Below are 27971 nucleotides of genomic sequence, written 5' to 3'. Positions count from 1 at the left end.
ACGTTTACGTATACTGGGCTTACCTTCATTGCAATATCGTCGACTAAGAGGTGATATGATACTACTATACTGTCTTGTTAACAATGATAGTGGCATTGATTTTTCTGACCTTTTTATCATCTCCTCAGTCACTTCTACTAGAGGCCACATGTACAAGCTATACAAGCCCCATGCTACCACCAGGGCAAGATGTCACTTTTTTTCAGTAAGAGCAGTAAATTCTTGGAACAGTTTACCAGATTATGTAGTTACGGCACAGTCTCTAAATGTATTTAAGAACCAGCTTGATGATTTCTTCTCAGATCAAATGACTCAAATTGATTTTTATTTATATTGTACTACCTTTAGTCTTAAGTTAACCTTTTTTTTTGTAATGATAAGGTATTACAGACTTTTTTACTGCCTTCTTTCCTTTTACACATAATAATAATAATTATACAACCAAGTACAAAAGATAATACGAAATGCAGTAAAATTATGTCATAAATAAATAAAAAAATAATAATGATTAAATAATAATAATGTTCTCGAAAACTGCGAGGTCTAGAGACATGAACTAACCGGGGATAGATTCGCCTGTGAATGAAGGCACAAACGTATAATTGTCGCGCCCGTTCATGCTGATGACTTGACCATACGTGTAATTCTATATAACGCCCAGTACCACACCCTTGCTTATTTACAGATTTCGCGAAGGAGAAGATTAGCGATGTCTGTGAAGTGACAGCAGGAGACATAAAGAAGAAGATTACAAGTAAATTTTTATGTTTGTAATGTCTCAAGTCTCCATGCCAGCTGCCAGTGGATTCATTCACATAACTGTAATATGTAATTGAACAATACAAGAAAACATATGCTGTGCTACGTATTTACAATACGGTTACCTATAAAATGCAAGTAAACAATCTTGTCTTGTGCAGCTGGCATGGCAAACTTCTTTTGTGCAATTCAATACGTGTTTAATCTTTTTTGCCTTCACCTGGCTTAGCTACTAGGCTCTGGCTGGCTTGGCTGTCTTCCTTTATCCGGTTCATTTGGCTTGCATACTCCTACAGTATTGCGTAGCTATCTCCTGCAAGTTGTGTATGCATAATTATGTGTCACCCATCACTGCCATTGTTACACCACTGATGAACCTTATTTAGCTCTAGTTGATGTTGATATACTGTGCTGTATATTGGCTAATAATTTTTATCTGGTGATGTTGCCTGTAATGTATTGCTGTATACAATACTGCAATAATGTATATTTCTCTCCTGTATGTTTTGTATACATATACTGTGTACACATCACTGTGCCATTACCACACCAATGATGTACTGGCACTTAGCTACTGGTGGCGTTTAGTTACGATGCCACTATTGTGTTATATCTGTCACTACTGTGACATATTGAGTTGATTTGGGGATCGTGCCTTCACCACCTAACAGCCTCACCAGGGGGCTGTCATGTTGGTGTATGTACTTGATTATATGTGACGCGGTCCTAGTAATTATACAACCAAGTACTAAGAATAATACGAAACGCGGTTAAAATTACGTCATTAATAATGAATGAATAAATAAGTAAATAATTAATTAATAATTAATAAATAATGTTTGAGAAAACTACAAGGCCTAAGGCTTCGCACTCACCGGGAATAGAATCCATGTTGTATGAAAATATAATCGTATAATGGGTGAATGTTTCCGTGGAGGTGATAGAAACGTACGACAATTCTATTTAATGCTGATCAAAACAGCACATGATATACCCACTACCAATTGAGCAGATTCAAATGGCACTATTTAGATGAGCGAATTGCTGTTCAATTGTGTTTGAAAGTGTTGCCAACTGGCACACTAAGTCCCAAGTCACCATGCCAGCTGCCAGTGAATGCGCTCCGTGTATCTATAGCTGCAGGACACCTGAATAGGTTTGACATGCCAGCTGCATAAGGACAGGTATGTTTGTTTGTATTGTAATGTACATATGTCTTGTATTTTATATTTTTTCTGGCTTGTTAGGCTCTGGTTGGTTTGGTTGTCTGTTTGTACTAATGTATTGTAAAGAGTGTGGTATGTTTTAAATGTTTTCTTGTATTATTGTACATTTTGCCTTTACCTAGCTTACTAGGCTCTGGCTGGCTTGGCTGTCTTCCTTTATCTGGTTCACCTGGCTTGTATACTCCGCATCTCCTGTAGGTTGTGTATGCATATACTGTGTACACATCACTGTGCCATTACCACACCAATGATGTACTGGCACTTAGCTACTGGTGGCCTTTAGTTACGATGCCACTATTGTGTTGTATCTGTCACTACTGTGACATATTGAGTTGATTTGGGGATCGGGCCTTCTCCACCTAATAGCCTCACCAGGGGGCTGTCACGTTGGTGTATATACTTGGTTGTATGTGACGCGGTCCTAGTAATTATACAACCAAGTACTAAGAATAATACGAAATATGGTTAAATTACGTCATTAATAATGAATGAATAAATAAATAAATAATAAATAATGTTTGAGAAAACTACGAGGCCTAGAGACATGAACTAAGTGGGGATAGATTCGCCTGTGAATCAAGGCACAACCGTATAATAAGTACGCCTGTTCGTGCTGATGACTTTACCGTATGTGTAATTCTATATAACGCCTGGCACCACACCCTTGTTTAATTACAGATTACTCGAAGGAGAAGATTAGTAAACATCTGCGGAGAGGCCAGGCGCCAGCGCCACTTTACTGGTAAACAACAACATTACAAGTATGTTTAAATGTTTGTAACTGTGCATTTTGTGTGCAGGATATGCGCTCCAGGCGTCATGCAGTGAACAACCAGCTGATGACACCAGCTGATGCGCTCATGAACAACCAGCTGGAACAACAAGGTAATGAGTAATGTAATACGTAGTTGTATTATACATCTTCATCCTTCATCTGGCTTGCTAGAGGCTGGAATTATTTTTATTATACATCTTCATCCTTCATCTGGCTTGCTAGCGGCTGGAATTATTTTCCACTTGGCTTAACTACTGCTCTACTGTGAGTCTGTAATAGCTAAACAAGAGGCTGATGCAGTGCTGCATATACAACAATGTGTAACTATCTCCTGTATGTTGTGCATGGCTGTATGCATAATATTATAGACTGTGATCACTGTACCAATGCCACACCGCTGATATACTGGTACATCACCAGTGGCCTCTAGTTACAACAGAGTCTGTTGTGCCATATTGGCTTGATTGGGATCAATTGCTAATTGTACCTTCACCATATCCCTTATTCTGCATAGCCTCACTTCACTGCTGAGTCATCTTCAGAGACACATCACACCTACAATATATAGTTACTTTCAATATAGCTAACTTAACTTGGTTTTTGTGTAGGTTGTGTTTTAGTATTGTGGTTTTCTGATACCAGTTAAACTCCCTTACCTGTGTACGTATGCATATATATCATTTCCACCGGTACACGCACACTGCTCTGAGTGTTGCCTATGGCACTGTTATAGCTACTTGCCCAATGAGTAGGTTGCAACGTTGGTGTATGTACTTGGTTGTATGTGACGCGGTCCTAGTAATAATAATTATACAACCAAGTACTAAGAATAATTCGAAACGCGGTTAAAATTACGTCATTAATAATGAATGAAATAAATAAATAAATAATTAATAAATAATAAAATTATGTTTGAGAAAACTACAAGGCTTAAGGCTTCGCACTCACTGGGAATAGAATCCATATTGTATGAAGAGATAATTGTATAATGGGTGAATGTTTCCGTGGAGGTGATAGAAATGTATGACAATTCTATTTAATGCCGATCAAAACAGCACGTGATATACCCACTACCAATCGAACAGATTCAAATGGCTATTTAGACGAGCAAATTGCTGTTCAATTGTGTTTGAAAGTGTTGCCAGCTGGCACACTAAGTCTCAAGTCACCATGTCAGCTGCCAGTGGATGCGCTCCGTGTATTTATGGCTGCAGGACACCTGAGTAGGATTGACATGCCAGCTGCAGGTATGTTTGTTTGTATTGTAATGTACGTATGTCTTGTATTTTATATTTATTCTCGCTTGCTAGGCTCTGGTTGGTTTGGTTGTCTGTTTGTACTAATGTATTGTAAAGAGTGTGGTATGTTTTAAATGTTTTCTTGTATTATTGTACATTTTGCCTTTACCTAGCTTACTAGGCTCTGGCTGGCTTGGCTGTCTTCCTTTATCTGGTTCACCTGGCTTGTATACTCCTACAGTATTGTGCATCTCCTGTAGGTTGTGTTTGCATATACTGTGTACACATCACTGTGCCATTACCACACCAATAATGTACTGGCACTTAGCTACTGGTGGCCTTTAGTTACGATGCCACTATTGAGTTGTATCTGTCACTACTTAGTATAGCGGCGTAGCCCCCAAAATTGGCAATATTGTGCACTTTTTCATGAAGCCATGAAACTTTCCACATAAATAGTAGTCCTCAATACATGTAATTTTAGATATAGTGCCATGGCTGATTAGACCTTTGGTGACCTTTACGGCCATCTTTGTACAGAAAATTGATCATTTTTGTCTTTAACTCCTTGAGGCAGTAATGAACTTGTTAAAACATGGTACCAAACAAAAGATCTTGCTGATAGAAACAACTTGGTTTTTATTTGAAGTCAATAGGTGATTTCATTACGAAGCTATGATCATTTTTATTAGCTGCAAAATTTGATATATTTACCTGCCCTCCAGGTGTGAATTACCTGTGGGCAGATAATTATGCATAAATTTATCAAATTTTGCAGCTAATAAATATGATCATAATTTTGTAATGAAATCACCTATTGACTTCAAATAAAAACCAAATTGTTTCTATCAGCAAGATCGTTTGCTTGGTACCATGTTCTAACAAGTTAATTACTGCCTCAGGGAGTTAAAGACAAAAATGATCAATTCTCGGTACAAAAATGGCCGTAAAGGTCACCAAAGGTCAAATCAGCAATGGCACTATATCTAAAATTACATGTATTGAGGACTACTATTTATGTGGAAAGTTTTGGTTGTGCCACTATATAACTGTGACATATTGAGTTGATTTGGGGATCGTGCCTTCACCACCTAATAGCCTCACCAGGGGGGCTGTCACGCTGGTGTATATACTTGGTTGTATGTGATGCGGTCCTAGTAATAATAATAATAATAACAATAAAATGCTGAAGGTCTATAGGACTCCTGGTCCTACAGCCTGTTTAAAGTTGTTACAGAAAGTATGTTTGAAAAAGGTAGAGAAAGGAGAACAAGTTGATGTTGTGCAACTTCTAAAAAAACCAGGCGCCTTGCAGCTAGCTAACTCATCTGAAATGAAGTTATTAACCAACTATATGTATTACATAAGTTTTTGGTTTTGCAATAGTACATAATTAATTGTAATTCTCGTATTTTGTAATTCACGAAATTTTTGTAATTCTTCAATTATGTTGCTATGCACTGCTAAGGAAGCGCTTGTTAAACAAACCACTTTTATCAACACATTAAACACAGAAGTATCTTCTAAACTGTTTTATAGTTTGACTATCGTGTTTTTTCCACAAATTCTCTCGACAAAGCCTCAAAGCTGCTCTTCATTTTCGTTTGCGTATGTAGGGGATACACCCCCCTTCCAACTTGAAGGGATAGGCTATTCCTGGTAGTCTACGAGGCCTGCACAGTTGTTTTTCAGTCGTTAAATGCCTGTAAAACTCGAAGGGAAGATAATTCACGAAGTTGGAGGAGAGTCGCCACACCTGGCCGAAAAGAAACCACCTCAGAGCAAAGTTTATCTGTGCAGAAGTTTAATACAGACTTCATTTAACTTTTACTTCTTATGTAAAAGCTGTTTTTCTACTTAACAATTTTGCTTACGTGGGTGCGTACGGATAAACATAGGTAGATAGGTAGGTACACACACACACACACACACACACGCACACACGCACACACGCACACACGCACACACGCACACACGCACACACGCACACACGCACACACGCACACACGCACACACGCACACACACACACACACACACACACACACATTTTACGAAAACAATTTCAGTAAACCAGGCATGTGCCCACAGCCGGCCTTTTGGCCGGCTGTAGGTGTACACCAGGTTTAAAAAAATCCATGACTGGACCTGGACAGCCTCGAACCTGCAGCCATCAGATTAACGCTTGAATTTGGGTAACTATGAAACTTGTTGATTTATACCAGCAATCCCTTCCTGTTTCAAGTGTTTTTTCAGCGATCCCTATTCTTTAAATATTTCATTATAGTTTGTTCACATGCATAGCAAAGTATACAAGGAGAATTCCTGAATAAAAAGCAGCAAGGCTTGCTGAATAGATCATTTTGTGTCCATGACTTATTTTTGATTTTGTTTTGAATGAAAACAGCCCAAACCAAGTCATTACTTCTTGTACAAATGCCATAATGCATGCATAGAATAAGATCGTGTTCAAAGTTACGTAGGTTTGCTGGTGTGCACTTCTTGTTAATGAAATCTGTTCTATTAAACTCAGTATAGGCCATGAAGCTAATGTATGCTGAAGACCTTGTTTGCAAGGTGGTGTTTTCACTTTGTGATTATTTTACGTGGGTGGACTATTCAAAATACTCCAATAGAGTAGTCATGTAAACACTCTAATATTGCAATCAAGTACAACAAAGCATGCACTGAATAAAGGCACTAGTAATGTAAACTCTATCTCATCTTAAAAGACTTTGTATGCACATTGCAATTTGATTAATTTCATGTGTATACTGAAACAATGACTGTATAAAATTCTTCTATTCAAGACAATCAATCAAACAAATCCACAAATGATTTAATAAAAAGTACATAAACTAGATGAATAAAAAAATGGAAATTTCGAATGGGGAATAGCTTTAGGGATCTCACAAAGTAACAAGGGATCGCTGGGGTGGTAATATAGACCACTATTCCTATTTTGGTTCAACTCAAAATTTGAATGGAGTATATAACTTAAATTTTATGACAGAGAGTCAAAATAGGAATTTGTGGTGGTTTACATTACCACCCCAGCTATGCTTTCTTGTGCTGTGGATTTTTTTAGCAATCTCTATTCCTCTTTTGAAATTTCCAATTTTTAAAATTCATCTTGTTGTATAAGTCACACAAATAACTAGAATTTTACGGTTTACTGTTAAGGTAATTTGTTGCACTTACTGGATTCTGATGAGTGTGTGCCCTCTGTGTCTTGTCTTTCCTTTATCTTCAATCAGGCTTTCTTCATCCTTCTTCATGCAATGAAACCATTTTGAGGCATTAATTCTACCATTTGTTGTATATATTTCAGGATACTGTTGATTATTATCACCTCAAAATTTATTGGTAGCTTGTGTGCCTTATAAATATTTGAATTTTAAAATGTGACATTATATAAATCCAGTTACATATATACATATTTATGATAATGATTCTTTTTGTGTTCAGATGCAGATCAGTGCACTGATGATGAGGCTAAAAATCCTCCTTTGGTATTAGCTGCCCAACACGTACCTTGTAAGTTGTTTGAAGAAGCTCGTATAGAAGCGCTAGGAGCAAATGAACAAGATGATGATATAGAAATTGAACCAGGGGATAGAAAAAACAATTCTTTATTGGCTTTACTTCATCATTCTAAGGATGTTAATAAACAGAATAGCTTTGGTACTACTGCTTTACATGTTGCTTGTAAGAGGGGAAGCACTGTCATGGTGAAAAAGCTACTTCAATGTAGAAAGAGAAGTATTGATGTTAACAGGGCAGACTATCAGAAAAATAGACCACTACACATTGCATGTGCTAATGGCAACCAAGCAATGTGCAAGCTGCTTATTGATGCTGGCGCACTCTTCAATGAGAAAAACAATGATGGAATGAATCCTTTGCATGTTGCTGCTCTTGAACACAACCAGCCTGTGGTGGAGATGTTCTTTACTCATAAGTTTGTTGCACACATAAAGGGTCTTTTAGCAGACAAGGATAAAGATGGACACACACCTTTTTTGTTGGCTGTCAAATCTGGAGATGCTAGAGTTGTTGAAAGTTTCACATGCGATCGTTCTGGAGCAGATACAATAGTGAATTATAACATTGGTGGTGAAATTTTTGTACGCCATGGAATAGACATTACAGTGAGGAATAACAATAGTGAAAATGCTCTTCACCTTGCTGCTAAAGCTGATCATACAAAAATTTTGGAGAAATTGCGTTTGTAAGTTGTTGTTTATTTGTATTTCTGCATGCCTTTTTAGTACTGTAGCCTATCTGAATAGATCAAAGAATGTAAATGTTACTTTGAAATGTTCTTTCATACGTACCATTATAACGTTCAACACACTTCATTATTTATTGTCCACTTATTCATTGAAAACTAAGATTATAAAACTTTTACGCTAGGTGAATCACTCAGCTATTATTTTTAGCTCTCTCCAGTAATCTATAAGTATGTTAATTACTTCACATGATAGCAGTTTGATTCATATACATATAGATATGCTTACACTTATGATATCTATGCAAACACTCACTTTTCCCAGGGAACAGCTTCTACGTATGTATGTAACCATGTTGTACTGTACCTACATGCAGTGTAAGCAAATAATGGTCAAAAGTTGCAATATTTGTGTGTAATCACATCTACATACGTAGTTAAAGCTGTATTTCTTTGTATTGCGAAAGTACTGAGAACAAACATATGTTTTCTTTGGTGTGTACATACATACATACATACATACATACATACATACATACATACATACATACATACATACATACATACATACATACATACATACATACATACATACATACATACATACATACATACATACATACATACATACATACATACATACATACATACATACATACATACATACATACATATGTACATACATACATACATACATACATACATACATACATACATACAGTCAACTACAGTGTAGTTTTCCCACACTTACGTACATACAAGTACTTATTTTGACTCCACTGACAGTCTTTATACATTATGTTAACACATCATTCTTTTACTTCATGCACCAAATAATTCCTTAACAGTGCAACTCAGTGTAATCGAAGAAGCAATTCTATTCTTAATACAGAGTGGTATTTTCAAACCGTTCCACTGCTGCATTCTCTAGAGCTTTAAAATGTTACTACAGTTTTAGCCAAGTGTAAGACACATGAAAATGTATTGTAACAATCGATGTATTAACTACTGTAGTATCTGTGTGTATACACATGAATAAAAAGTTTTTTTTCTGTGAGAAAATGTAAGCACTGTATTCTAAACAGCTACATATTATGTTTACCAAAGCAGTTTATTCAAGCTATTATACAAGTGAAGATATTAAAGGAAGAATCTGTGTATGAACACATGATATTCAAGCAAGTGATTCGACATATAAGTACATACTTCTCTACTTGTAGTTGCGTCTATCACAGAGCTTCTTAATTGAAACTTTATAATGTATGCATGATTATTTTCAAAAAAGTAATTATTAATGATTGCAAATTAATTTCAATTACAATTGAATAGTGTGTTGGCATTCAGCAAAAACCCTAAATATCTGTTTGATAAAGAATGTATGATTGCTTGTATGCTTGCAATGAAAATCAGTTTTTAAACAATATCATTACTGGTGCTTGACCTGTGAGAAGATTAATACAGGGAGTTAGAATCTTGAAGAAAAAATTAGAGTAATTTTGACCTGATTTTAGAAGTACACAATCCACTACCAATTAGTTTGCATGTACTTAGTTTTTCATAAGGCTACGTACAGGGATGTATAGGGATATATGAAGTTGTATTAATATGTAATTCCCAGTAGTAAGTGTTAATGCTTTCTGCAATGTGATGATGTCATGTAGGGAAATGTGTAAAGACAAAGACAAAAATAAGACAACAATGTTGAAATGGTGGAAAGATGAAGATGACAAAACAATGTTGGAATGCAAAGACAAAGATGGCATGACACCATTGTTAACAGCTACCGTTTTTGGCAGTATTGGAGCTGTGAATTTATTTATTGTGAAACCAGGTGATGATGAGCCGGTTGGCAAACCAAGTGATGGTGAGCAAGATGATGAACCAGGTGATGATGCCAATGATGACAAGTACAATGCTAATGTGTCAGCTACTGACAATCGTGAATGTAATGTTATTCACCTGGCTGTTGAAAATGGTGATGTGAATGTGCTTAAGGTTAGATGAGCAACATTTGTCATTGTATGTATTTGTAAATTAATTATGCAGTGTAACAGGCCAATAGTACTGTATGGTAAATACATGCAAAAACTACCAAGCTGTTTAAAAAGGGTGTGGCTTTAAAAGCCTTGGGTGAAAAAAGTTGTGAAATCATCACCTTTGATTTGACAACTTTTTTCACCCAGCTTTTAAATTATTTTATTAAAGGCCACACCCTTTTTATACAGCTTGCATGGATTTCATATTTTAAATACCCCAAAGCTAACCATAAACTGGCTTTAAGGCTTGTTTTACACAAATCTCTTTGTATCTACAGATACAATGATGATCATATAAGACAAACTAGTGTTCTACCAATACAGAGATCCGTTACCAAAGCCAAAGGATGTATGAAATAACCAATTAACTAATACTGATAATTGCTGTATAATCTGCATATTCGAAGTGGATATTTAGCCAGGGTGCAAATATTTATTTAGCTGGAAATTTATTGTATAAACACTAGGAATTTGTCCCTATAGCTAAGAAACATGGTTGTAGGATTGGGAACAGTGCCTCTAGGATTAGAAACAGTGCCACTAGGATTAGGAAAAGTGCTCCTAGAACTAGGAACAGCGTTCCTAGGATTAGAAACAGTCCTCTTAGGATTAAGAAGACATGCAACTAGGATTAGGGCATGACTGGACTAAGCTGTTAGGTTAGGGTTAGTATATGGGGTAGACTATATAGTATTTTATATTTGTTGCATTTAAAACAATACAAAAACAAGAGAACTAGCCAGAAAGCACCAGTGGTAGGCATGGTACTCCAAACTTTGAAGTCTGTGGTTCAAGTCCCAATTGTGTTACTCTTTTTCTTCATTTCTTGTACCTTTTCATGTCATGATTTTTTCTAAGCTTTTATAAATTACAATGACCAGCTAAATGTCAACAGCCAATGGCTACATGCTGCTGTTCGTTCTCTATAAAGTGTTGAAGGCATTAGTGTAGAGGAAAACGTGAGCAGCATTCCTGTCAAAACCACAAACAAACAGCCCAAGTGTTAATGCATAGAATGTTAACTCAAAGGTCCATTGTTCGATTCCTGCCCATGGCAACTTTTTTTTTCTTCTCAGTGCCATCTTTTTGTTACATACTTTTTCATATGTCAGCTATTGACCATGCTTACTCACCAGTCTGTGCATGTATCAACACGATTCACATGAGAAATAAAACTCTCACCATCTGGCTACGATTGAAAGCTCCTACATGTTTTCCTTTGTCCGCTGCAGTACATTAAATGCACATAATGTTGAGAAAACTTGCAGTTGCATTCCATAGCAAACCATAAGACAAACAGCTAAGCTGGTATAGCACCTCAATGAAATGATTGCAGTTATTAGCGGTGTAGGCTGCGGGCTCAAATCCAGCCACAGGCACAACTTTTTTTCTTCGTTTTGTCTACCTTTTTGGTGCATACTTTTTCTAACTTAACTTCATAGTAAGTTCATTTCATCCTGGTATTGCTTCATAGCATATGGACTGTTGTAAGAGTATACAGTAGCACATTTATTAGGTATAGGGCAGGCATGGGCAAGCCAATTGGTTCATTTGTTTGTGTGTTTGTCCTGTGTGTGTTCTTAGAGTAAGTGCTCTTTTGTAACTTCAATTCTTTATGATGTTAACTGCTTGCTTACGTTGTAAAAATAATTAACCTGGGTGTCAGGAAGTATACCCCTATCTGTTAAGTTAATCTTCACGTGCAATATAGCTATTGACTGTGCTACAGTTTCTGTGTGATAGGCCACGTACTACTAACCTCACATAGTTTGGACATGTGTTGATAATAATATTGCTTTAGCTTACATGTGGTACACATGTTCATACCATTTTACTATTAGATTCATGTAAAAGCAATATTTATGGCCATACATGCTATAGGGCATGATCTTTAATGCTTCATTCCTAATGCATTGATTTGCCATTGCGTGTGGTTAGTGTGGAATGTGAAATGGTCCTGCACGAAGGGAAGGTACCAATGCTAGTCTATATCTATATATAAAGCTGAAAAGCCATCTGTTTGTCTGTCTGTCTGCATTCCATTTGAGTTCACGTATTCTTCTTGCCAGTTGCTGCATGCATCGAAGCGGTTTAGGTACCAAACAAAGCACTCATCATCTAAGAATAAGCTAGCATTTAAACGAAGCTTCTAGCTGCCGTCATTCGTTGTTTTACAATGCATTTAGTGCAAGGTGTAGAGCAAAAATTTGTTTTGTAAGTCACATGCAAACTGCAAGTAAACGCCTATGCCAGTCAACTTATGTATGCATTTATAAGATGGTTTTTAACATAGAATACAGTTGGCTTAGTAGTTAGGGTACATGCTTCGTAAATACAAGGTCCCAAGCTCAAATTCAGGTAGGGGCTATTTTATTTTTGTTTGTTTTTTTCGCTCTGGCAACCTTTTTGTGCACACCTTTTTAAAACTCAACTCTTAGATCACAACATGCAAAGCACATATCGATGTGGGATTTTAGCAAATTTAAACAATGCAAGCATTGTTGTGGCAAATCAATATGTGTTTTTGTTTGCTCTTTATGGGGAGATGAAGGCAGTGGTGTAGGGAAGGATCACTGAAAATTGAGCTACATTCCTGTCGTTGAAAAGTTGAGCTGCATTCCTGTCGCTGAAAAGTTGAGCTACATTCCTGTCAAAACCACAGACAAACAACTGTGGTGATGTGTGCACCCCAACCCCAAGTGATTATAACCACCTAGGTTATGGATTTTTTTCACTTTTGGGACTTTTTTGATGTACCTTTTTGTTCTATCTGTTTCATGTATGACATTTAAGTAGTTAAACATAGTTAATGTTACACTCAAGCAAACATGAAGCACAACTTGGATCAAGCTTGGTGATGATGCGGGACGTCATTAGGAATACAGGAGATACATCAATACACATGGTCAGGTACAATTAAAAGAAGTTAACTGTCAGAATGGACCGTCAAACGAACAAAACGTCAAAGAAGAGGTCTTCCTCCGCATCGTCCCACAGTGGTGCCACCACCAGAGCTAGATCGGCCGCTAGTGGTCGACCTTTGCCTGTCACCAAGGACACTGCGCCAGCAGGAATGGCCTCCAGAAAGCGAAGTAATCAGTCAACCAATGAACCCAACAGTTGCCAAGCGTTCGTATGGCCAGCGTCTAACAAAGAAATACATCCCAAAGATCTGAAGATAATCCTGGGCGCCTTGACAAATCCAACGCTGACTCACATATGATGGAACGGAAATACCAACTGTGGATGAAGTAGAAGAGGAGCTAGTCTCGCAGGAGCAAAGGAACAACAGCATAGGTATGGAATGGTGTATGCTACACACACAGCACGCACTAATGTTTAAGCATAGTATACTATGCTTAATTATATTGACACACACCCCTTCCCCTATCAAAAAAAAATACAATAAATATATATGTATATATATTTCAAGGCACCACAGTGCTACATCTAAGCCGGCACTCCAACAGACACACACCCCACACACACTCCTTAGCAGTTACACGTGACACACCCATTTCCTACTTTCTCTTGTAGCAATGAACCAGATTCCAAAGGTGGATCAGCTTCACCACATCAACCAACTTAACGGAGACTGTCCAAGTAAACCAACTAATCCCACCACAAAGTTGAGAGCACTAACGGCCACCACTACACCACCTTTGTAAATTGGGGGAGGATTAGCACTTACACTGCAGTAGTATCCCATGCTAAACCTGAACATGTTGTAGACCTCATAGGATACTTGAATTTAATAATCAACAGCCAAAAGGGATTTGAGGATCTCAACTGGGCTTCATACGATTGCCAATTTAGGCAAAGCCTCAACAACCTCAACCATACAATGGAGTGTCAGGGAAGGTACCTCCAACGGAGGCACTAGATTGTCCAGTTTGAGGTTACACTCATCTGCCTCCTCAAATAAGAAAGTATCCATATGCAGGGCCGGTGGAAGCCCTTAGTGGCTGGTCAGGCAACAAGCCAGGTAATGATTCAGGGATTGTGATGAGTGTGCCTCTAGGGGGTCTGGGGGCATGCCCCCAGGAAAATTTCGAATTTTTAGTGTTTGTAAACCACATTCTGAAGCAATGTTAGCACTTTAAAAGAGTTGATTTTAAGATATTGCTTCATACATACACTAACTTTAGTAACTTCTAAGTTCCCTAGCTGTCACACCATAGATTTTCGAGTTCTCTCGAAAATCTATGGTCACATCTATATGTTGTAAAGTCTAATTTTGTTTATACAATTGATCAGGTTTTTACAGGGTTTGCCTTCTTACCTGTACCCCCAATAATAATAACCTACCTCTCAGCAGAGCTGGAAGAACGTCCACCGCACTGGTCATCACGTGCTTCGATCATTAGATGCACAAATATAATAGAGGATTAACAAGTGGTAATGTGAAGTCGGCTGCACATCCCTTTACTGCATTAAAGGTTAGAATGGTTGGTGTCTGTCTAGAAACATATAAATTAGTGTATGTCATGACGACGTAACTACTATACGCAGCTACCTTATTAGTTTGTAGCTATATTAGCTTAGCTAGGCATGCGCTCACATAACTGGCTTGGGCTGTGAAAATCTGCTACTCCCTTTGACAGATACCCTCACCATAACTGCCATTATGAACATGTCTATTACCAGTGCATCAACATCCTCACCATCACTGACAACTGCCATAAGGCCATCTGTTGCCCCAACAAAGAAAGAAACCACCCAAACAAGCAAGACGATAGCTTGGGCAACACACTCAAAGAAAAAAGAACATTTACTTTAGGGCTGCCTAGCATTAAACCCTGCACATACTAGCCAATGTATTTTGCTCACATTGTAGTTTCAAGTTGTACACACCTTTGACCAATCAATTAAACAAACAATTCATATATTATATGCATGCAAATAAATTTGGGTGTAACTTGCATAATTTTGTATATAAGTGATGCAGTTTTCTTCTTTAATTGCAGCTCCACTAACTGATAACGGATCACATGCCTTGTCTCACACCTTAGTCTACCTGTTTATCTGAATGAACGTCTTACATGGCAGATGCTTCATACTATGTTTTGGTTCCCCCAGAGGCAACAGTCATCATGACACCATTACATTCCTACAATTTACATGAATTGTTGAGCACATACCCTGACAAAGCACTGGCCAACTTTTTTATCACTGATTTTAATACATGGTTTCAGAGTTGGCTTCAATAAACCTTTATCTCAGCTCTCTGCTCAGCTCGTAAGAACCTAATTGGAGCTCTCCAACACCCCAAAGTGGTGGATGACTACCTCAAAGCAGAGATCACTGCACATCGTGTTATTGGCCTTTCCACAGAAAAGACATCCCAGCTTCCCAAATCAGCCATTTCAGGGTCATCCCAAAGCACCACACACCAAACAAATGGAGACTGATCGTTGATCTATCACACCCAACAGATTTCAGCGTCAATGATGGAATCCCTAAGGAGTTGTGCAGCCTCACCTATATTTCAGTGGATACAGCAATTAACCACATGATTAAGTTGGGTCCTGGGGCTTTGTTAGCCAAGATGGATATCAAGAGCACCTTCCACCTGCTTCCAGTGCACCCAACTGACTGCCGTCTGCTAGCAATGGAATGGAACAGGGGAATTTACATTGACACTTGCCTCCCATATGGTCTTAGGTCAGTTCCAAAGCTGTTCAACATTCTAGCAGACCTATTTTCATGGATGCTGGATCAGCAGGGAGCGTTCCCCACCATTTTCCTTATGAAGGGACCGGCTGGCGACCCTACATGTTTCAACAACTTGAACAAAATGATGGATACAGCCAAGTACCTGGGAATCCCCTTGGCCATGGAAAAACTGGAAGGACCATCTCATTGTCTTACCTTCCTTGGCATTGTCCTTGATACTCAAAAAACTGCAAGCAAGACTGCCTGATGACAAACTGAGATGCATAAAGTGCCAACTGTCTACATGGCTACACCAAAAGAAGGCTTCAAAAAAAGGAAATATTATCATTGGTTGGATTACTCCAACATACCAGCAAACTAGTAAGATCCAGCCGGACATTCGTGGCTAGAATGTATAGCACTGCAGCAAAAGTAAAAAAGATGAGACACTTTTCTCGCTGGAACAGGAGCTTTCGATCGGATCTCCACTGGTGGAATACCTTTATCAAAAGCTGGAATGGCGTCAGCTTCCTCCGCTCAGCCAACCCAAACTTCAAGTATCATGTCGATACCGACGTGTCTGGCTCATGGGGCTTTAAAGCTGTTTTTGTGAACCACTGGTTCCAACTACCATGGTCATCAGAATGGTCCAAAATTAACATCATGGCAAAGGAATTTGGTGCCTATAGTGGTTAGGTTCATCAAAAGACAAAACAGTGATGCACCTCATCAGGTGTTTATGGTTCTTCACAGCAGTTTTTGACATTCACATCACAGCAACCCACATAGCGGGAATAGCCGATAATGCTGTTGACATGCTGTGTCAAGAAACTAGACGTTAAAATTTTTAGAAGTTCACTTGCACATGCCAACCATACCAACGCCACTGCCACCATCTATCCTGCATGTTGTGTCTCCATCAATACTGGACTGGACCTCCTGTAGTTTCAGAAGACTTTTCAGGACAACTTACTTCGAGTCAAAAACACTAATCATCCAATTAAACCAAACCAGTCTCTCAATAAGAGCATGCTGTAGTACATATGACTTAATCACATGCTGTTGTAAATTATGTATATAAAATACTTCATATCATGCAGTTAATGCATATATCATGTCATAAAACAAAACAAAACAAAGGACTATATATATATATAGGTAACACAATTCAAGATTATCAACAACAAAAAAACACCTTCGTTACGTATCTGCTTACAAGGTCTCCCTCAAGATGACAAGAACCAAGGTCACAGGAACAGATGGATACCACTGACCTCCAATACACAAGGCAGCAGAATTCCTCACTTATGGCCTAGCCCTCAACACCAGAACCACTTACGCAGCTGGCCAGCAAAGATTTGCAAACTTCTGCCAGGTGATCAATGTTGCTCCAATACCAGCCTCAGTACAATCACTTCTACTATTTGCCACACATCTGGCAGCTTCCAATATTGCCCACACTAACATAAAAGTATACATCTCAGCACTAACATAAAAGTATACATCTCAGCCATCCGGCATATGCATGTGAAGGCAGGACCACATGAAGAATTCAACACTGAACTTATGCTCTCACTCAGGCAAAAACACTAAGCTAGCATGTTTGCCCCTCACACCTTTTCAAAGTTAACAGGTTTTCCCATGTAACGGTCAAGGCTCTGTACACCAACCAAACCCCCTTTTAATCATCAGATTATAAGGGGACAGCAACCTCAGGATCGGAGTACCTAGGAGAATAGCACCAGGAAAGGTCGGCAGGTAGATGTACAGGAACTGTGCTGTCTGGGGACCACTGCTTCAACACAAGACCACTGAGTTTCACTGTGACAATCAAGGGTCGTTAGTGGATGAGTGTCAAACATTAACCACTAATTTTTATGCTCGCAGTTTTTCACCACTGGCACATAGACTGCGTTACATCGTCATAGGGACTCTTATAGCACTTTTGTGGTAGGGCAGGCAAATTGCCAATATATTTGTCTATCTGTGTTTGTCCAGTGTGTAGGTAAAAGTTTTTTTCACACTTAATCTGTATGACACTTTACCTCATTACCAGTGGTGGTGGAAGTAGTTGATATGAGGGGGGGCTGAACAAGGGCGGAAATGAACCAAGGCACTACATTGTCTCTGGTTTGGTAAGGTGAAACCAAAAAAAAATAGGTCACCGCCAGCTGACAATAGCTGCCCACCTCACCAGCTATGTATTTATAGCTGATAAACTATATAAAAATCCTTACATAGCTTGCTACACACTGCTCTAATACTGTGACTGCTTTATTAGAGTGACTGCTCTATTAGAGTATCTTGATCTTTATCATGGTTTTCAGCCCCACTCCAAGAAGGATAATTTCGGCGTGATATCATTCTGAGGGGGGCTAAGCTCCCTATCCCCCCCCCCCCTCCTTTCCGCCACCTATGTTTATTACTGCTGTAGAAAATAAACAACTTCATTGCATGATTGGGCAGGTACTACTGTGCATCTGAACAATGCAATATTACTGGCACCATGCAGATACCGTAGTTTACACTGAGGAACTGTGTGTGCAATTGCTTGACCTGGCACAACTATTTCACTAATCCTGCTCACATCCTTTCACTCTAGATCTAGATCTGCTTAAAGGATCATACATTACCTTAATTATTATAGGACGTTTAAAATTAGTGATATTGTTTAAACACCTGCGTGGGGTTTTGTATGGCAAGAGGTTAGCTATGTGTCACTACAACATTAAACTTAAAGTGCATAGCATAGGGCAAGTTCTGAAACTTTGCTTGCCATGCAGTAACTGTAATTGCAAATCGTGTTGGCTTTAAATTATGCACAAGTTCATTTTTTTTGTTGACAGTAAAGTATTTCTTTTTGTTGACAGTAAGGTAAACATCATGTAGAAATTGAAACTGTGCTATGTGTATACCACCTGTCATGTAGGTATTGCCTTAGCTTGCATGTAGTTTAACTAACCCTGCATGTTCATTATTTCACTGTATGTAGTTAAAAGATGGCATAAGAATCATGCACTATCAGCATGCTACACAGACACTATAATATTTATGCTTGACCCAGTTCCCAATGCATTATTATGTCACATTAGTTGTCCTGCATGTAAAACAGGTACCAATGCCTTTGTTTGTTCTTTATTGGGGCGAGCCTCAGTGAGCCCCACACTAGGGAGTCAGCAGTGTAATGGACACGTTTACAATAAATTACAATGTAAAGCAGATACCTTACACGTGCTTCCAGACCATTCTCCTTATACGGTGTGCGTAGTCCATACAAGTGTGTGTAATTGTCCATTCCACAGAGGATTTACTGCGTAGATTACTGCTTAGCCATATTTGGTATGTGTAATGGTTCATTTCACGGAGGAGTTAACAGGATTTAACGCGTAGATTACTGTTTAACCATATTTGGTATGTGTAATGGTTCATTTCACGGAGGAGTTAACGACATAGATTACTGCTTAGCCATATTTGGTATGAGTAATGGTTCATTTAACGGAGGAGTTAACGGTGTAGATTACTGCTTAGCCATATTTGGTATGTGTAATGGTTCATATTACGAGAGTTATCGGTGTAGATTACTGTTATGCCATGTGAGTGATGTCTGGCCACGTGTAACTATTGAATGGATACGGAGGAATGTCTTAGATGTAGGAGGGAGCAGTACAGGCTCAGAAGGGATGCAGAAACTCCTGAAGAGACAGAAAGGAGAAGGCATAGAAACCGTGAATAGCTATATGCGGTGTCGTAAAACTGCAATGACTTGAAAAGAAGTGGTTAAAGTAGTAGATCAAAGACTTGACCTTATCAACACCTATCATACCATCAATAAAAGCTTTTCAGATGTGTACATAGTGATTTTACACAAGCTATATTGATTAGTGATGTAACGATACCAGATTTTTACAACCGATGCCAATACTGATACCATATTGGACAAAAACACTGATACCAAGTCCAATACCGATACTACAGTTAAACAATATATTCAAGTGGTAACATGTGATTAAAAGTGTCAGATACAATATAGGTGTTGTTTACAGCACAAGAAAACTTACAAAAAGCAATTAGTATCCCACAACAGGTAAGCTTTTTTTTTAATAAAGAGCAACATTTCAGCCTTTTCCGGCAAAATTCTGTTTCTTTCTGCTGAGATAATGTTACTTGCACTACTAAACAATCGCTCTGAAGCAGCAGATGATGGAGGTATACATAAGTACTTGCAAACTAGATGAGCTAAGCATGGCCAAACAGCTTTCTTCGATTGCCAATATTCTAAGGGATGAACATGCTCAGAACAAGAGACTACAGGTTCCTTCAAATACATTTCTGTTATCACTTCAGCATCAGTTCCACAGTCACCTTCACCATCACCATTTGTTGAATCAGCTATCAGTTCATCAAACAGGTTCCATAATGCTGAACTGGACTTCTCTCTCGAGTCACTTCTGCTACGTTTCGGCTGTGGCTCATCACTGTCTGACTGACATTTCTTCAGATAAACCTCACATTCTGTAATACGAAGCATTCTTGCATGAGCTGCACTACTAGCAGACATAAACCCCTTTAGCTTAAATCTTGGGTCTAAAATTGTAGCAAGTACACATAGAGATTCTTGCTCTACATTTCCATACCGGTCCTGTATGGATTTTAACATACCTCTCTTCTTCATAGACATAACACCATGGTCATCCTCATCTTCTGAAATTTTTTTCTTTAGAGCCCTGATTATTGGTATGATTACAGAGGCACTGGCATATTCTCCACTAACTTCCTGTGTTGCTTCTTCAAAAACCTTCAAAAGTTTTATTACCTTTTCAGCCAAAAGCCTTTGTTGTGTGTTTAGTTCAACAGGTGGTTGACATTCAGTATTAGCTGCTGTAATGGCTTTCCTCTGCTCTACTAACCTTTCTAACATATAATAGTAGCTGTTCCATCTAGTGGTAACATCCTGAATAAGGACATGGTCAGGTAAGTTGAGCTGTGATTGTATTTTCTTGAAGTTTTGAAATGATGAATTGGTGGAACGATGATAATGACCCACTAAGGATCTAGCAGTGGCTAATAACTGCTGCACTGCAGGTTGCAGTAAAATACCATCCTTGATGATTAATTGGAGAGAGTGTGCCAAGCATGACAATGATTTGAGGTTTTGCAGAATTCATTGCAGCTACCATATCGGAAGCATTGTCTCGTAAAACACATACTATTTTGTCCTCTATCTCCCATTGGCGAACATGAGATAGTATGGCAGCTGCTATATTGACACCAGTGTGTGATTCATTGAATTTCCAAGCACACAACATGACATCTTTCTTTTCCATTCTACTTTCCACAATGAAATGTGCTGTCAAGCTAAGAAATGAATGAGAGCAGTTGGTACTTGACCATATATCAGTGGTCAGAGTGACGTAGCTAGCCAAACTCAAAAGCTCAGAGATTCCCTGTTTGACTTTTGTAAAAATCTCAGGAATAAGAACCTCTGAGAACTGTTGACGGCTTGGTAGTACATATCTGGGCTCAAGTTCAGCCAGCAGATGCTCAAACCCTACATCACTGACAATACTAAAGGGCTGTAAGTCAGTACAGATCATTTCAGCAACACGGTAAGTAATAGCCTTTGCTCTTGGGTTATTTGCACTGTATGCTGTGCGTTTTTCTACCATGGATTTCAATGTTTCTTGCTTCAATGCAACTCCTTCAGCTTTTTTTGGTTTTTCTTTTCTTCTCTTCTCCTCTTCTAAAAGACTTTGAAATTGATCCTTGTGTACCATCAAATGCTTACGAAGGTTGCTTGTGTTGAATTTGGTTGAAACACTTCCTCCTCAAGAAACTTTTTCCTCACAAGTAAGACATATCGCCTTTTTATTGTCGCTCTTGTCGACTTTAAAATATTTCCATATCTCGCTGGTTTTCTTCCTTTCTTTTACTCCTTTATCAGCACTTAGTGGTTCACTTTCCGTTTGTATAGTGGCTTGATGGCTATTTTCAGTGGCTTCGTGGCTATTTTCAGTGGCTTCGTGGCTATTTTCAGTGGCTTTGTGGCTATTTTCAGTGGCTCCGTGGCTATTTTCAGTGGCTTCGTGGCTTTCTATTTCATCTTCTATCACATCTATTATCACAGCCATACTACTTTCACATGTCACTAACATCCGCCCTCTTGAAAAGTAATTATCCTACGTCATCGAATATCGGTAGTATTGGGAGGCTTGTACTTAAACTGATACAAGCCCAATACCATCAAAATAAGCCCGATACCGATGCTAGTATCGGTATCGGTGCATCACTAATATTGATTCTTAGACACTCTCCTCCATAATGTTTCAGTAATTTTCACTGCCAACAATAGTTCAAAAATGTACACTCAGGCTCTCTCCACGATACTATTAGCATCTGTCTAGTAATGCACTGGTAGGGAAGACTCACTGAATGATTGAGCTACATTCCTGTCAAAACCACAGACAAAACAAACCAAGTAACATCGCCATGCATGCTACATAGCTAATGCTTGGTCTCTGTTTTCTACATTAAAATGCTTATAGTCCTGCATGTAGGGCAGGTACCAATGCTAGTATCTATATATATAAAGCTGAAAAGCTGTCTGTTTGTCTGTCTGCATTCCATTTGAGTTCACGCATTCTTCTCGCCAGTTGCTGTACGTGTCGAAGCGGTTTTGGCACCAAACATAGCGCTCATAATCCAGGAATAACCTAGCGTTTAAATGAAGGCTCTAGCTGCCGTCGTTCGTCGTTTACAGCGAATTTAGTGCAAGGGTGTAGAGCAAAAATTCGCCTGAATTCTTTCTGTAAACCACAAGTAAACACCTATTACCATTCAACTTAAGCATGCCTTTATAAGCAACATTTAACAACCCTGTAACCACAAGCGAAATTTTGTACAAGCGGTAGAGTGTGAAGCTTAAAACTGGGAGGTCGTGAGTGCAATTCCCGGTTGTTCATTTTTTTTCCCTTTTCCAAACCTTTTGGTTACAACTTTGTTTTTCTTCAACCTTTTTTGCTACTAATTTTTTTTTTGTTTTGGCAGCCTTTTTCATAACAGGTTTTCTGTTATGTTCTTTTCATGCTATTTTTCTCTCACTCTACAGTGAAACCTGTGTAGTAGGGACACCTTGGGACTGACCAAAAGTGTCCTGCTTATCAAGGTTTCCCGATTTATTAGGTCAGTTTACATGTGACATGTTAAGGGATACTTAAGGACCATTACCAAGTGTCCAGGTTATGCAGGTGTCCTCCACTGCATTGGTTGATAATAGTTAGTACAGGTGATGACAATAGGTAATAACAGTCAATAGTAGCTAGCTTGCTCAAAATATCATACAGTATAGTAGTGCTGTAAATGTAGGGAGGTTAGAGGTGATGACAATAAGTTGTAGTGTAGTAAAGGGAACATTAGGGAGTGTAGTATTGTTACAATATGGCAACTTCTGCATTGTAGGGCAGGTACCAATAAAGTAATGTCTTTTTAGTTGTCAAGACATTATCAAATGATGCTCCATGTATAGTCTACATAATAGGACAGGTACTACTAGAGCCATCCACATTGTTCACACCTGTGTGTTGTATTACTACAGTAGTTTAGCTACTGCAATTCTGGAGTAATTTTGGTATACTATGCAAGATAGTGGTATTAAAAACAATATCACCACTCATGTTGCAGGGCATGAATGGCACTGATGTTTTAATGCTTGGTTGTTATTATGGTGTGATCCACAGGTAGTCTGGCAAAGCGAGTATTGCTATAGCGAATCAATACACGCTTTTATAGGCTTTTTTCACTTTTGGGAATTTTTGATGCACCCTTTTCTTCTACCAGTCTGTACCATACAATTTTTTTATCCATATCAAGACACACGGTAGTGTGTCGTGCGGCCCAAGAAGCCGGCGCGTAACACCCGTGAGTATATTGACAGGAAGAAAGAAAACACAATTTTCGCACCTCCGTAGCTCTGTGCTTCCTTGATGAAACAAAACGATTTTTGCTGTGGACATGCCCTCCAACTGCAGCACTCCACATTCCAAATTTGAGCGAAATCGCTTCGCGCGTTCCCGAGATATGCGACTTCAAAAATTGGCTCAGTTTCTTCGTTTTTTTTTTTTTTTCTTCTTCTTATTTTTCTTTTTCTTGTCGCACACTTACAAAAACTGCTATAAAACTCGAACGCCATATCCGATTGCCTTGAAATTTGGCACACAGACGGGGGATATAAAGGCGCATCTCGGTACCAACTTTGGCTGCGATAAATAGGCAAAGAGTTATGAGCGATTATTCACGAAAAATAACACCAATATGTTGTCACGCCTACAGGGTAAACCGCGTATGGGAAGAAGCTGAAAATCGGTGGGTGAATAGGTTAACTATTGAACCTCAAACCTTTTGTGGTTTGAAAGAAATCGAGCTAAAAACCAGGAAGTTACAACGAAAAAACCAACAGTGTGTAACAATTATGCAATCGAGATCAGCTAATAAAAAAAAAAACTGCTTGCCACGCCTACCAGATAAACCGCTTGGGGTAATGCATTGAAAATCGTTGTACAGATGGAGTAATCATCTTAGAAAGGCTCATCAATGGTGTAGAAGAATCAGACTTAAAGCCACGGAGTTATAACACGAAATCCAACTTGGTGCGGCAAGTGCGAGATCGAGATACTCTAATAGAGCAGTCACCCTGAAAAGAATTCAAGAGATCAGCTAGAAATAAGAAACCTGTATAGAGATCAGCTACACACAAGTCACCCTGTAGAGAGATCAGCTATATAGAAGAAGTTACCTTGTAGGGAGTTCATGCAACTATGGAAAGAGATAGTTCAGCTAGAAAAAATCACCTTGTAGAGTTCAGCTACAAAGAAACCACTCTGTAGAGAGATCAGCTAGAAGAAGTTACCTTGTAGATTGTTCAGCTACAAACAAATCACCCTGTAGAGAGATCAGCTAGAAGAAGTTACCTTGTAGAGAGTTCAGCTACAAAGAAACCACCATGTAGAGAGTTCAGCTGCAAAGAAATCACCCTGTATAAAATTATGCCACAAACAAATTGCCCTGTAGAAAGATCAGTTAGAAGAAGTTACCTTTTAGAGAGTTCAGCTACAAAGAAACCATTTTGTAAAGAGCTCAGCTGCAAACAAATCACCTGTACAGAATTCAGCTACGAACAAATCACCCTGTAGAGAGATCAGCTAGAAGAAGTTACCTTGTAGATAGTTCAGCTACAAACAAATCTCCCTGTAGAGAGATCAGCTAGAAGAAATTACCTTGTAAAGAGTTCAGCTACAAAGAAACCACCATGTAGAGAGTTCAGCTGTAAAGAAAACACCCTGTAGAAAATTCTGCCAGAAACAAATTGCCCTGTAGAAAGATCAGTTAGAAGAAGTTACCTTTTAGAGAGTTCAGCTACAAAGAAACCATTCTGTAAAGAGCTCAGCTGCAAACAAATCACCTGTACAGAATTCAGCTACAAACAAATCACCCTGTAGAGAGATCAGCTAGAAGAAGTTAACTTGTAGAGAGTTCAGCTACAAAGAAACCATCATTTAGAAAGTTCAGCTTCAAACAAATCACCTGTAGAGAGTTCAACTACAAACAAATCTCCCTGTAGAGAGATCAGCTAGAAGAAGTTACCTTGTAGAGAGTGAAGCTACAAAGAAACCATTCTGTAAAGAGCTCAGCTGCAAACAAATCACCTGTACAGAATTCAGCTACAAACAAATCATCCTGTAGAGAGATCAGCTAGGAGTATCCCTTGTAGAGAGTTCAGCTACAAAAAAAATCACCTGTAGTGAGTTCAGCTACAAACAAATCACCCTGTAGAGAGTTAAGTTACAAAGAAACCACCATGTAGAGAGTTCAGCTGCAAACAAATCACTCTGTAGAGAAGATCAGCTAGAAGAAATCACCTTGTAGAGAGTTCAGCTACAAAGAAACCATCATGTAGAGAGTTCAGCTGTAAAAAAATCAATCACTCTGTAGAGAGTTCAGCTAGAAGAAGTCACCTTGTAGAGAGTTCAGCTTCAAATAAATCACACTGTAGAGAATTCAGCTACAAACAAATCACCCTGTAGAAAGATCAGCTAGAAGAAGTTACCTTGTAGAGAGTTCAGCTACAAAGAAACCACCATGTAGAGAGTTCAGCTGCAAACAAATCCCCTGTAGAAACAAGTCACCCTGTAGAGAGTTCAGCTAGAAGAAGTCACATTGTAGAGAGTTCAGCTACAAAGAAACTACCATGTAGAGAGTTCAGCTGCAAACAAATCACCCTGTAGAGAACTCAGCTACAAACAAATCGCCCTGTAGAAAGATCAGCTAGAAGAAGTTACCTTGTAGGGAGTTCAGCTATGAACAAATCACCCTGTAAAGAGTTCAGCTAGAAACAAGTCACCATGTAGAGAGTTCAGCTAGAAGAAGTCACATTGTAGAGAGTTCAGCTACGAAGAAACTACCATGTAAAGAGTTCAGCTGCAAACAAATCACCCTGTAGAGAACTCAGCTACAAACAATTATGCCCTGTAAAAAGATCAGCTAGAAGAAGTTACCTTGTAGAGAGTTCAGCTACAAAGAAACCACCATGTAGAGAGTTCAGCTGCAAACAAATCACCTGTATAGAGTTCAGCTAGAAACAAGTCACCCTGTAGAGAGATCAGCTAGAAACAAGTCACCCTGTAGAGAGTTCAGCTAGAAGAAGTCACATTGTAGAGAGTTCAGCTACAAAGAAACTACCATGTAGAGAGTTCAGCTGCAAACAAACACCCTGTAGAACTCAGCTACAAACAAATCGCCCTGTAGAAAGATCAGCTAGAAGAAGTTACATTGTAGGGAGTTCAGCTACAAACAAATCACCCTGTAGAGAGTTCAGTTACAAAGAAATCATCATGTAGAGAGTTCAGCTGCAATAAATCAACCTGTAGAGAGTTCAGCTATGAAAAGATCACCCTGTAGAGTTCAGCTAGAAGAAGTCACCTTTTAGAGAGTTCAGCTACAAAGCAACCACCATGTAGAGAGTTCAGCTGCAAACAAATCACCCTGTAGAGAATTCAGCTACAAACAAATCGCCCAGTAGAGAGACCAGCTAGAAACAAGTCACCCTGTAGACAGATCAGCTAGAAAAAGTTACCTTGTAGAGAGTTCAGCTGCAAACAAATCACCCTGTAGAGAATTCAACTACAAACAGATAACCCTGCAGAGAGTTCAGCTAGAGTCTAGTCACCCTGTAGAGAGAATCCTGTAAAGAGTTCATCTACGTACAAGCAAATCATCCTGTAGAGAGTTCAGCTACATTTCAAGTCACCCAGTAGAGAGATCAGCTGCAAATTATCCTGTGGGGATTAATTGATATGTAATAAATATATGCATTATATATATAATTTGTACATTTACTGATAAAATCAGAATGAGTTAAAGTATTTATAAAATCTGCTTCATCTTTTTCTTTTTCCTGTGGTAAAGAAAAAATATAGGTTAAAAAGCCCCAAAGCTGGCCATAGGCTGGCTTTGGGGTATACAAATACAAAAAGAAGTGAAATCTAATCAAAAACAGCCAAGCTGTAAAAAAAGGAGTGCGGCCCTTCAAAAGGCTATGGTGAAAAAAAGATGTGAAATCCAAGGTGGCGGCCAAGAAATGGCTGTGATGGTAGGTTAATGGTAAAAATTTTAATAACGACAATTCAGGTGAATTTGGTGCCAATTGACCAAGCGGCACCAAATTCACCTGAATTGTCATTATTAAAATTTTTACCATTAATCTACCATCACAGCCATTTCTTGGCCGCCACCTTGGATTTCACATCTTTTTTCACCATAGCCTTTTGAAGGGCCGCACTCCTTTTTTTACAGCTTGGCTGTTTTTGATTAGATATTCTTATGCTCACAGTTTTTCAGCACTGGCACAGACTCATCATAGGGACTCTTATAGCACTTTTGTAGTAGGGCAGGTGAATTGCCAACATAGTGTGTTTGTCCTGTCTCTATTAGAGGCTTCTTTCACACTTAATCTGCAACTGTATGACATTATACTGCTGTAGAAAAGAAACAACGTAATTGCA

At 38.7% G+C, this 27971-nt stretch overlaps 1 protein-coding gene across 4 annotated transcripts in view; it reads left to right on the top strand.

Annotated features, from left to right (window-relative positions):
- Positions 1–27971, top strand: part of LOC136250612 (transient receptor potential cation channel subfamily A member 1 homolog) — a 206123-nt gene that overhangs the window by 26162 nt on the left and 151990 nt on the right. For all 4 annotated transcript variants that reach the window (XM_066042844.1, XM_066042845.1, XM_066042842.1 and 1 more), the window contains exons 4-5: positions 7465–8227; positions 9889–10222. In XM_066042844.1, the coding sequence (XP_065898916.1) occupies positions 7465–8227; positions 9889–10222 (1097 nt within the window). The remainder of the gene's footprint in view (positions 1–7464; positions 8228–9888; positions 10223–27971) is intronic.

This window comes from Dysidea avara, chromosome 3 (assembly GCF_963678975.1).
Source record: "Dysidea avara chromosome 3, odDysAvar1.4, whole genome shotgun sequence".
Taxonomy (NCBI): Eukaryota; Metazoa; Porifera; class Demospongiae; order Dictyoceratida; family Dysideidae; genus Dysidea; species Dysidea avara.
This window is presented reverse-complemented; position numbering and strand designations above follow the sequence as displayed.